This window comes from Homarus americanus, unplaced genomic scaffold (genome assembly GCF_018991925.1).
Source record: "Homarus americanus isolate GMGI-L3 unplaced genomic scaffold, GMGI_Hamer_2.0 scaffold51476, whole genome shotgun sequence".
NCBI lineage: Eukaryota > Metazoa > Arthropoda > Malacostraca > Decapoda > Nephropidae > Homarus > Homarus americanus.
In genome coordinates, this window is record NW_024736148.1 from 4,410,196 (window position 1) to 4,423,267 (window position 13,072).

General features: G+C 38.1%; 1 protein-coding gene across 1 annotated transcript; it reads right to left on the minus strand.

Moving 5' to 3' along the window:
- Positions 1–5,089: 5,089 nt before the first annotated feature.
- Positions 5,090–12,072, minus strand: LOC121872075 (N-alpha-acetyltransferase 11-like). The gene is made up of 5 exons (XM_042374762.1): positions 11,690–12,072; positions 9,577–9,716; positions 8,862–8,945; positions 8,187–8,327; positions 5,090–6,103 (listed from the first exon to the last, which is right to left on the minus strand). The coding sequence occupies exons 1-5, from the start codon at positions 11,708–11,710 to the stop codon at positions 5,956–5,958; spliced, it is 534 nt and encodes a 177-aa protein (XP_042230696.1). The 5' UTR covers positions 11,711–12,072; the 3' UTR covers positions 5,090–5,955.
- Positions 12,073–13,072: the final 1,000 nt, after the last annotated feature.

Sequence of the window (13,072 nt, forward strand, 5' to 3'; positions counted from 1 at the left end):
ATTCAATGGCGTTTTTATAGAAAATAGTATGTACAGTGGTCCCTCGGTTAACGAGCACAATTCGTTCTAGAAGGTTGCTCATTAACCGAAACCATTGTTTCAATGGGTTTTGGGTTATTGTTTCCAGCTCACCGAAAATTGCCTAAAGTCAACAACAAAGGTAGAAAAGTTCACTTACTTTGAGGTGTGTATGTAGAAGGCTCCTGGATGATGATGATGATGATGGGAATTAGAATGGGGGTGGAGGAGAAGGGAGAAGAGAAGGCATTGGGGTGGAAGAGAAGTCTCCCCATGGTGCCATTTCATCCATAAAATTTTAGTTCACTTAGTGTAATTCAATATTATTTTCTTGAAATCAACACTACACTGCATTATATAGTCAATATGTAAAATAAATTTAAAAATGACCAATAATTTGACTGGAAACACAGAAAAAAAGCATTATGTTGAAGAGAATCTGAAGTAAGATGTTACCTCCACTGAAAAGACACAGAGACTGACACCTGTATGGTGTGTTGACAGGCTGTTTGGCGCGCTAAAAACTAGTTTCCCTGTACTTAAATTATGTAAAATAATTGTTAAAATTACTAAAAATTTTAATATAAGACTTAAAATTATTGAATAGTACAAACTTCTTGATATTTACTAAAATAGTAAGGAATTTATGCCCTAGAACCAATTACTGTATTGGCGGACTAATATGACAGCTAGTGTGCAGGCGAAAACATGTTGAGGGGCGCTCGTAAGGAATTCGTTAACCGAAGTTAAGAATCTTATGGAAGGTAATTCATTAACCGAAATTTCGTTAACCGAGGGATCACTGTATATAAATAAACTAAATAATTTTGTATTGTACTCAGTGATGGACGGAGGTGGTGGAACGAGTGTGTGGTGGATAGTGGAGCGGAGGAGGAGGGTGGTGAGTCACTGAGACCCGGCTGGTCTCTCCATTTTTGTAGCAAGGCTAATGGTCTTGTGTTGCTTCTTCACAACACTAATATCAGTAGCACTTGAGGAGCGCTTGGAAGCCATTTCGAATGGTTAGAGTATAGTATTTAGAGCACACATGAATGATGCAGAAGCGTAACAGACAGGTTTGGCGTCGCTTGGGAACGTTGTGACGTTCCACGAGTGAGAGGTAGCAGGCCGAGCCGAGAGAGCATAGCGCAGCCAGACGAGAGGGTGATGCGCCGTAAAAAGTAGTCCGTGACGACGCAAAAACGACGTTAAATTGAGTCGTCGGGACGTTAAACGAATTATTGGTATCTAAAGAGTAGTGACGTAGTACCAAAACGTTAAGCGGGGCGACATTATAGGAGGACTTACTGTAGTTACTAAGTAGATGCGATCTTAATGTCGGCCATCTTCCAATTAGAGATAAAGTGCTGTGCCATTTCACACACAATGTGCTTGGACCAGTCCCAAAAAGGTTCTACCTTTTCACAGACAAGGATGTAGTGTTGGAGTGTGTGGCCATTTGCCTGGCCATACACTTTACATTTTGTTTTGTTCACATCTCCTCGAGGGACTTACTGAAAGAGGTACTTTTATCCTAACCTTAGTGTAGTGGTTACGTCATCTTGTAATCTATTGAACTTGTTCCTTGCTCCACATACATGTTTCATTTAATACATCTCATCATGGTAGATAATGGATTGATTATTGCCTGTTTGAACCTGTCTGTTTACTTCAAATTCATCCACAAGTTCTTTCCTGATTACAGTTTTAAGGGTTCTTTTAGTTAGGCCTAGACTGTATTCAGCAATGTCATTGTTAGATGCGAGTTTGGCTATGGCATCAACTCTGTCATGTTCTCTGAGAGGGAATTCACAGTACAGTAGTTTGATCTTTGACACCCCTATAAACAAGGCATGCACATTTGTGTCCAACTTCAGAGACTAGCATGTGACAATTTGAGTTGAGGGTGTCAAAGGTAAGTACAGTGATGAGGATAGGAAGTCAGTGATGATGAGACTGTCTGTGACAGTGGTTTCAACAAATTTTATGGCGGAGTATAGCAACTTATTCAGTTTGTACAGTGAAAGCTCAGTTATTAATTCGAACTCCTTTCTCAATTGTACAGTAGTACCATTAGGTGGAGTTATGACAACATTTCCAGCTCTCCCACAGGCAATCCAAACGGGACAGCCCCATTAGTTTAGATTACAGGGAGTTTACTGTATAGCAAAGATAGTGTGTAGAAGGGCTGAAAATGAGTTCCAGAGGCTGGTTGCAAGCAAGGTCAAGTCAAACCCAAAGGCGTTTTACCGCTATGCAAAGTCGAAATTAAAAACGCAAGTAGGAGTAACAGACCTGAGGCTTGAAGATGGTAGTTACGCAGATTCTGACCAGGATAAAGCCGAGGCATTGAACAGCTTCTTTTCCTCGGTGTTCACAAGAGAGGATGCGTTTGAGGACAGACGGTTCGACACAGCACTGACCCACATTGTGTTCACAGAAGAGGTTATTAGAAAGAAACTGTCAAAGCTAAAGGTCCATAAGAGTCCCGGCCCTGACATGGTGCATCCTAGAGTGCTAAGAGAGATGTGCAACAAGCTTGCTGAGCCCTTGAAGATCCTGTTTTGTAAATGCCTGGATGAACAAAAAGGTTCCCAGCGAATGGAAAGTGGCTTATGCGAGTCCTATCTTCAAGAAGGGCGATTGTCACTCCACGAACAACTATAGACCGGTGAGCCTGACCAGCATAATATGTAAATTACTTGAGAGTATTATCAGAGATACCGCAATGGAACATCTACTACGAAACAACCTTGTAAAGGATTGCCAACACGGTTTTATGCCGGGGCGCTCCTGCTTAACACAATTGCTCAAGGTATTGGATATTTGGACCTATATTCTGGAACGGGGTGGTAATATCAACAATATTTACCTAGATTTTGCCAAGGCTTTCGACAGTGTACCCCACGAAAGGCTGAAAATCAAACTGGAAGTGTATGGAATTTGGGGAAATGTCCTAGCGTGGATCGAAGACTTTCTACATGACCGCAAGCAGTATGTGGTGATTAATGGCACAAAATCATCATCCATACCTGTCACAAGCGGGATACCACAGGGCAGTGTATTGGGCCCGCTGTTGTTTGTTTGTTTCATAAATGACATGCCTGACGTTGTACACTCATCCATACAAATGCTTGCCGATGACGCCAAGTTATTTCGGGAATCAAGAACCAAGCGGACTGTGAAGAGCTGCAAAAAGACCTCTGTGGGCTACAAGAATGGTCGAAGAAATGGCTGCTGAGATTCAATGCCACGAAGTGCTAGAGGATGCACCTGGGGCATACCAACAGTAAGGAGGCATATCATATGTCCCAACGGGATGAAGAAACTGCACTATTTGATTGTGAATGTGAGAAGGACCTAGGTGTGTATGTTGACAATGAGCTGAAGTTCTCGGGCCATTGCGAGAAGAAGGTAAATCAGGCAAACAAATTATTGGGTCTTATAAGGTCGTTCAGATATCTAGACGGTCCGTCCCTCGTAACAATCTTCAAGAGTGAAGTGCTTCCCCATCTGGAGTACTGTCACCCCGTCTGGTCCCCAAGATATGCCAGGGACTGTCAGTTGGTTGAAAATGCTCAAAGGAGGGCCACCAGACTGGTGGCACTTCAGCACCTCAGCTACCCTGAGAGATTGGAGCGCCTGAACTTGCCTAGCTTATACTACAGACGGGCAAGGGGTGACCTAATTGAGGTGTATAAGCATCTCGAGGGGCACTACTCAGTCGAGTGTCCTTACTTGGAGCTGGCGGACGCTAGCCCCACAAGGGGTCACAGCTCAAGATTGAAGAAGCCGCAAGTCCAGAAAACTGTGAGGGCAAACTTTTTCGGAGCGAGAGTTGTGAACTCTTGGAACAATCTACCAGAAAGTGTTGACGGCACCGAGCGTGAGCTCTTCCAAGACTAGACTTGACCAACACTGGAGCAGGTTCAGGTACATTCAGGAGCCAGTGCATGCCCAGTACTTGCCAACAGTGCGTAACAGAAACGTGACCGATCGCCCAAGCAGCTAACGAGTTGATCATTTGGTGAAGAGGATAAAAGAAAAGGAAAAATAACAGAGACGTGACCGATCGCCCAAGCGACTAACGATCCGATCAGTGGTGAAGAGGATAAAAGTAAGTAAAAGACATGTACAGTACTGTACAGGCAGACATTGATTTATTTAAATTCACTGTTGGTTTGAGGTGTTTATTACGGTGTATCATTATGTATATTATTTCTAAACTGATGAACTTAATTGCATGTGTTTTGTTTTGTTTTATGAGTTAATTTCAATATGTTGGGATAATTCAATATTTTAGACTAAGTCAATAGAGCCAGAGCCCAAACAATATCAAATTAGCGAGGTTTCAGTGTACAGTGAACCCTCACTTTACGCGGTCAATTGAACCCATGGCGGCCCGCGTAAAGTGAACAACATAACATATGGGATTAATTGAAATAGAGACCGGGCCGACCCCCAAGCTCCACTTTTTCAGACAATACCTACGTTGTAGTAAAAATAACTTCTTAATTTTATGATGGTATGCACACACAATTAATAATTAAGAGAAATATCAATAATATTAGGTTTTTTAACACTTACATTAGTAGAAAAGATGGCTGGGCACACGGGGATGGGGGGTTGGTTCCGAGGCAGAGGGCAGATTATTGGCCCTCACCTGTATCACTTGTATCAATTGTATCACTATCCACCACAGAGGCTTGCAGGACCTCTTTGTCAAACCCCTCAAAGTCCATATAAGTCCATATCCTCTCTATCATTATCACTATCACTGACTTGGGCCGGCTGTGGTGGGTGGCGGGTGAAGAACTCGGTAATGTTTTGATGACTGGGCGACCTTGTGTGCACCCTGCTCGCGTCGCTCTCCGTGTAAAAGGGTACACACACACCGCGGAAAGTGAGCATTCCATGTTCGGCAGAGTACCGCGTAAATGTGGAAACGCGTAAAGTGGGACCGCGTAAAGCGAGGGTCAACTGTATGTAATATACTGTACCTGTACGGGTTATCACTGTTAACTAATGGTTCCTGCATTACATATGGTATTTAATTAAGACAAACTCCTGATACAATTTCCTCCTAAATTGAATTTATTTATTCATATTAAAAACACAAGAAGGGAATAAAGGTACAATACTCAGTGCACCAAAAGCCATAACAAGCCATCTTTTAAACAAACACAAAAGTCCTGGATACAAGTGCAAATTATCGGCATAACCTGAATGAATACACATTACGTACATACTGTTCTGTCAATTACAAATATACTGTATAAACTGTAACTTATTTAAATACACATATTTCAGTACGACATGCTGTCAATATTTGACAATAAAATATATTCAACCACAAGGTACAATAAATAGATTTTGAGTCCAACCTCAAACACTAACTTGAAAAATGTTATATTATGAGGGTCACAGATTGAGGTATAACTCATGGACAAGCTTATGTCTCACTGGAAAAACTTAACATTACCTTTAAGGATAATAAATATACTGCACTGTACTCGGTTTATACTATATTTCCTCTTATGACTGAGAATTCTTTCTCTCTTCCTTTTTTTAACTTTGCAAATTGCTTCACTCATGGAATTTGTCATTAGCAATTGATTCAGTTTTGTTTATACGGTACTGAATACAAAATGAATAAGTAATAAACATAATCTGAAATAGTTACAAAAGTGAGGACTTTCTCTCTCACAACATCCAATTAATAGCAAGTAGCAGCTCTTTTCTTCATGCATAGCTATGGTACAGTAGTTGTATTCCAAATATATGCACATACACTCAAATATATATTTATCTTCCCCCAAGCCCTTGCTCATGCTACAGTATATGTCTTATATTGTTTTACACTGAACTTCACCATTTCAGTTATTTTTCTTCTTCATGATCATTGAGAATATCTCAACTAGAAGTGATTACCGAATTTCACTTTTCTTCATTTTTTTTATTGTCAAAGAAGGAGTTGGGATCTGCTGGGGTGACATCATTTTGAAGTGCAAAAGAACAAAGATCTCTCTTCATAGCAAAGGCGTCCTCGCCATCTGCGTAATACTTGGGCTCAATTTCTGAGATCCTGTGGAAAATCACAACACCAGCTGTTATGACACACCCCACACAAGACCACTAATATGTACAGTATATTGACAATAGCTGAAAAATATCAAACCTAAACATACTACTGTACACCCTGTATATGTGTGGGAAGATTGTTATGGCAATAATCTAAGAGTGGTGTCCTAACTTATTGTCGGAGTTGCCTCCCTGAAAGTGTGACTTTAAATTAAACTACTGTACAATAAGTAAATCAATTCTTCTCATAAAAATTAATGGAAATAACTGGGGTTTGGTTGCAGGGAGTTTTTTCAGCAGGCACAAGTCATTCTATACACGTTATAGTTTTAATAAGACACACTGCATATTTAAAGATGTAAATAAGTTAAAAAATAAAAACACCAATTTATATGTACCAATGATACTTAACTTGGCAGTATACAAATAAGATAAAAAGCAAGGAATGCTAACTCATGAAATATGCAGAATATTATCACTACTGTATTCCTCTAATGTTTGGAAAGTTTGTGAAAGTTCATGTAAAAATTCAGTGGGTTGTTAGAAAACAGGATTGTAACAGGTACAGTTACCCCCGCAGCCTGGGAGTGTGTGGGGGTGGGGTACAAGGTGTAGCAACGCAGCACCGTAGTCAGGGATGAATAAATGGGCGTGAAACAGTGAAATTTCCGTGTCTGCGATAAGATACAAACAATAAAGGAGGTAAACATATAAATATACAGTTGCCTCAAAGAGTTCCTTCACCCCCTGTGTTAATGTCTCAATACTAGAGTGAACTTATGAAAGAATCCATAGTAGTCTTGTAACAATGGAGCTGATTGGTGGAAACGATTGAGCTGATTGGTGGAAACGATTCCTAGACATAATTTCTCTTGGCAATAATTTTAAATAGAAAATTTGGAGTTTCCAAGCCCAAGGTCTGATTTTGGTGCCGGAAATGGGAAAAGTTAGAGAATCTTTGAGACCAACCAAGGTGTGGTGGGCCCAGGAAGATTACCCCAGCTGATGACAGGCAACTCCGAGAGATAGACCTTGAGGTGGTGTAAGTGACACTCAAAGTCAGGCTTGATCATGTAGAACAAAGGCCAGTGAACACACCTGTGGCCATATCTCCAAATCATGATTTTGGCGCTTACGTCACTCCCATTCTAGGCGCCTCAAATGTAGTTGCTTTGAGAGACTGATTGCAAATGGATGTTTTACCTGAAACAATTCGAAACAGGCTGCAAGAAGCAGGGGTTCAACATAGGACTCCGGCAAAAACGGGAAAATTAGAAGATCGTCATCGACAGACAATTCTTGAATTTGCACAACAACATGAGAATAAGGGTATTGATTACTGGGCTGGGTTATCTTCACGGAGGAAAAAAACATTTGTGTCTACCGCCCATGGTTGTCTCTACTGTTGACAAACAAATAACACAAGAGCTGAATGTCAAAACATCTACTGTATGAGGTGACACGCGACGAGTACGTGAAGTGTCATGTATGGATGCATCTGTAAGGCATGGGTGAATGACCGAGAGGATAATATTCACGGAAGTATACATAACTTATTTATTTGCCTGTTATTTCAGAAGTTTACCATACATTGTTTTCCAACAATATCTTCACCATGTGTTGCAATATCTAATTATTTGTTAATGAAAAATTAGTTTACTCTAAGGCAATGTAATTAAGTCTTAGTGAGTATAAAATATATGTGCAGTATTTTTTGTCAAAATACTCTTCAGAAAGGCCAAAATGCATCCCAGACCCCGTTAGGAAAACCACCGCTCGCCTCAAACTCCCTATCTAAATTTAGACCTTCATCAGACCTGGTTGTTAAGAAATTGCCAGTACACCTAACCTATGGAAAATGCCCATGTAATGGTTATAATGATTTACTTAACCTACATAGTCAAAATTTTTAATATCTTTTCATGTACCTGGTAGGCAAATTCTAGGGTAATATTTTAGATCCAAAATGTAATCCCTAGATGAAATTACTTGCATGTGTCTGAAGCAAACCTTGCAGATAAGGGCGAGAACTACTGTACCTTGTATTTTGAAAGCAGAAACTGACAACTAACACATAGACAACTTACGTGAATTTCAATGTATTAGTGTACAGATTTAGAGCTGCTCGGTTTGATTTTCGGACATGGAGAGAGACATACTTGGCATTGAAACACTCTACCATCGCTCTAGCCGTCTGATCCATGAGTTTCTGTGCCAGCCCTAAACGTCTGCAATAAAAGTGCTTTTTAAATTTTCATAAAGGAGAAGAATAACATGACATACATACATATAACATCTTACAAACAACAAACACAGCTTTAAAAACAACTGTAGAAGTGTTGATGGTAACTATCAGTGAAGGTCTTACACTGACATTAGTTCTAAGGACTCATGAGGTAAGTCCTGGTTTAACCTCCAGTAGACTGGGTGAATAGTTACAAAGACAGGCAGAGGTTAAAAACAAAGTGAATTGAACAAAAGTGAACATACAAGTAAACAAAAACTAATTACTGTGCTGTACTATAAGGGATCAGCCATAGCCGGGGATTTAGTACACAATGAGTTTCACTAGTTGTGCATGGCAAGGATAAGAAGATAGGAAGAAATACAAAATATCAAAATACAGTACAGTACTGCACATAAAATACAGCTGTGAAGAACTATAAGAAAGGAAAATGTCTATACAAAATAATTCCATTAGTCTGCACCTCTAAATAATAAATGGAGGTCATATCAAGATGTTACAGTGTAGGTCACATTACCTGTGACTTCGGCGCACAGCCAGGGATGTTATGTGTCCATGGGGGTCCTCCTCACTCTCCTCTTCCATCTTGGCAAGTACATACCTGTGTCACAAAAATATATTTTAATTCATTATACAACAACTAAAGCAATAACAATAACAATATATATATATATATATATATATATATATATATATATATATATATATATATATATATATATATATATATATATATATATATATATATATATATATATATATATATATATATATACTGTATATAGACCTCATAAATATTAACTGCAACTCCACAAAAGCACAAGATTCCAGTACAGTAATACTAATGATGCTACATTACTAAGTTTTAAATCAAACCATCCAAAATTGTAATTTTGGGTTAATTTTTAGACCTAGCCAAAGATATAGTGATGACAACACCACACTAACTAAAGCTAGCCAAGGGGAAAGATTAACCATATAACCATATTTAATGTTTAATACAGTACAAACATTGGTCATGACAGATATGATGCAAGAAGTATTAGCTTAGCAATGAGAATATGATTTGTGAGTACAGTACTGTTCCCTATTATTCCATCTCTTATCCACTATCTGTAAGACGAATAAAAAAAACAGAAGCCTAAGGAAGGGAGGATAAAATAGAGAGGAGTTGTACTTGCAAAATGCAGATAGAAGAATGGGCTGATACACAAAGACATGTAAGAACTCACCCCACAACCTGCCCCTCATCATCCTCTGCTACATAAGAGAGCTGTGGCCAAGAGAGACCATGGTACAAATAATATTTCATCTGGTAGTTCTCCGGTAGACACAGCAGGTTGCAATGCTGCATGTGCATCAGGTCTTCTGGCTGTGAAGTAAGGAACAATTAAAATTTTCACGCGAAGGCAGGCGAAAGATATGATAAAAGTAGGTGGAACAAAAACTAACTCAACTCTCTACAGCAACACAGTAAACAGCGAGTCATGTTATTGATAAAATAATTAAGTCTGGAATCCATTATAAATATAACAATGCTAAATGTTGTAATGCTAGAGCACAGTTGAGGACATAATATCCCAACCATAACTACAGGCAGCTAAACATTATATTTTTTCACTATGTTATTCCCAGTATTCTTAAATACAGTACAGTACCTAACTTTGTCATAAAATTACCAAAGGAATTGTTGCATTAAATGACAGAGACAGGCCCATAGAAGGGAGCTAGGATGGTACTGTACATCAAAGTCCAGATTGGACTAATCTAAATACAGTACAGGTACCACCAATCCTGAGAACACTGCTTATGACCACAGATAATTATTTATGTGCACAGGCAGGGGCTTGTGTCTAGATTTTTGTCAGTACAATAGTGTCTGAATATGCAGCCCAAAGCTTATACTGTATCATTAATTGAGGTTATGCAACACAGCCCTGGTCAGATCAGTTAACTCAACACGGTGAAGTTATATATACTGTATATATATATATATATATATATATATATATATATATATATATATATATATATATATATATATATATATATATATATATATATATATATATATATATATATATATATATATATATATATTTCCTTTTTTAAGGTACAAAATGAGGTACGGAATTATGGTTCAATATTTTATCATACCAATACAATTTTTTTTTTCAGGCACATTAAGGAATTATGGTAGCTTTTATCACTGCCAATATCATTTTGGCCATCCAGCAAATTTTAGAATTTTAAGTTTTGGAATCAATAGTTTAAACAATTCTTAGACTTGTTTCTTCTGTAGCATTTATTCTGCAAATGTTTGAGAAGCAGTGCCGTAACCGATTTTTACCGGTTAGGTTAGGTTTTGGTTAGGTTTAGGTTAGCTTAGGTTAGGCTAGGTTGAAATGATGTTTTGAACGATTATCACCTTCATTTCTATCACAAATTACTACTTTTTGTGTTTTTCCCCCCACCCAAAACCCTTGGTTCCCACTAGGGGGTTCTCCATTATTAGTGGATAAGAGGGGGGGGGGGTAACTAAAAAAAAGGTAGTGATTTGCAAAAGAAATGAAGGTCAGAATCGTCCAAAACACATCAAAAACAATTGGAAAAACATAATTTCAACTTCCAAATATGTGGATGACCGAAATAATAATCTTACCCTAATAGGTTCTGTGCTTTCTCGTTTCCATTTATCTATTTAATAATTTTAAATAACGCTTCCACAAATTTTAGTCCAATTCTATCTCCTCCTTCTGGTGGCAATCTAAAAAAAAATAAATAAATAAATAAAAACTACCTGACAACCGCACAAATATCCAGCCTTATTTGTTTTTCCCGGATTAAACAAAAATTGGATGCCACGGTCAATTTATAGTAGTGCAATGTTCTTTCTTTGGGTGTTCGAAATACATGGTATGTGTAAAAAAAACAAAAAAAAGAGAAAATCACCATCAAAACAACCAAACCTAACCTAATCTGGGGATAGGTTAGGTCAAATAGAACGATGCACTAATATAAAAAGACCGATGCGTCACAACCACCAACTTGAAGATTTGAAGACAGTGTATCTGGAAAATAATGATCTTTATATATTCCAAAATATCAAATATGGGATGTTGGTGGAACCGCGGTAACACGGGTACCTCTCACATGTCATGGGGTGAGTCTTGCCTCTGGACAGATATGGGAAGTGTTATCCAGTGTGACTTTACCAGACATCGCAGGTATCCTCCTGTACTAACACTGGACAATAAAGTTAGAAGCAAACAACAGACATAGACCGAACCGTTAATTAATTGTTAAGTGATGAAATGATACACTAAAATAGCTCATGAAACTTACCTTTGCACACCGTATATTCATGATGTTCTTCCGCTTCTCTGTAATAGTTCACTTAGTCAAATATTAGGAATATGAGTGATTTTTTATTAATATTAAGAATCTACGTGATTCTTTTGTGTAGGTCACTTGAGTTACTGTTGTATTAGATGAACACAAGGGTCACGTTTAACAGCAACCTTCCGTCTCACTCAATGTTATTAATATCCCACGAACCACCGCCTTTAACTCTTATCAAAATATTAGAACAAGTAAAGCTTCAATTTACCTTAATATTTATGTTTTGTGGACAAATTAATTATTTATATAAGGAATTTCAAATGTTAAATTTTTGTTTCTCCTGTAAATATTAGAGCCAGGACATGCCCAGTGCTGTTAAGACGTGACCGATCTCCGAGTGGCTAACGAGCCGATCACTGGTGAAGAAGATACAAGTAAAATGTCAAGCACTAAGGATCTACGATAAGACAAGGTAGATGGTTCTAATAACTAGCTGTGGGTCCCGATTTTTCCTTTTAAGATTTACTTTATCCCCTTCGCCACAGGAGAAGAATCAGTCCGAGTCTGGAAAAGGATTTCTGTATTTTTTGTTTTTCAAAATCCCTATGCTCTGCCTGGATAGTCGGATAGTATTATTCGGGTCAGGTTCAAGTTGCCGATCAGCGGTAAAGTAGATAAAGTAATATCAACTTAAAAAAAAATATAGTATTGGTGGACGTTCAGTTGGTATATTCTTTTAACATTGACCGTGGCCATATCAACTTTGCTTAACCTCATGTAAACATAGAGCCTATTAGCCACTACCGACTTAACATTTTTCACCAATGTCAATTTACTTTATCCTCTTCACCACTGTTGGACCTTTTATTTTATACTTTATCCGCTTCACCAGTAAAGAACTTGTTATACCTTGTCCTCATAGGGTACTTTGTCGAATGTATTGACAAAGTCCAGACACGACTGCTTATAGACCTCTATTAAACGTATATTATCACCAATTTCCCGTTTACAGGGTGTTCATAATCAGGTAAAATAAGGGTGTATCTTATTTACAGGTAATCCAATTAAGGTAACAAAAAATGTTTACACCTTCCATACATTGTTTTGGAAAACCTATATAAAATATATATATTATATTTTTTTAAACCCTAACATAACGTAATCTAATTCTTAACTCACCTAACTTTTCCTTTTTTACCTTTGCAATTGCTAAATTAGCCTAACACATCACAATGAAAGCTAATTTGAGTAAATACAAGCAACAGGAACCTAACTAAACCAAATCGAACCTAAATAAGTGGTTCTACAGTATGTTACTCTAGTCATGTCATGTTCTCTAGCCATAAGTGGTTCTCTAGTCATAAGTGGTTCGACAGAATGTGGTTC

Coding starts and splice junctions, on each gene's coding strand:
- LOC121872075 (XM_042374762.1), bottom strand. CDS start 11,710: ATGAATATACGGTGTGCAAAG. Junction 8,328..8,861: donor GCTGTGCGCCGAAGTCACAG/GTAATGTGACCT, acceptor CTTTTATTGCAG/ACGTTTAGGGCTGGCACAGA. Junction 6,104..8,186: donor ACTAATACATTGAAATTCAC/GTAAGTTGTCTA, acceptor GATTTTCCACAG/GATCTCAGAAATTGAGCCCA.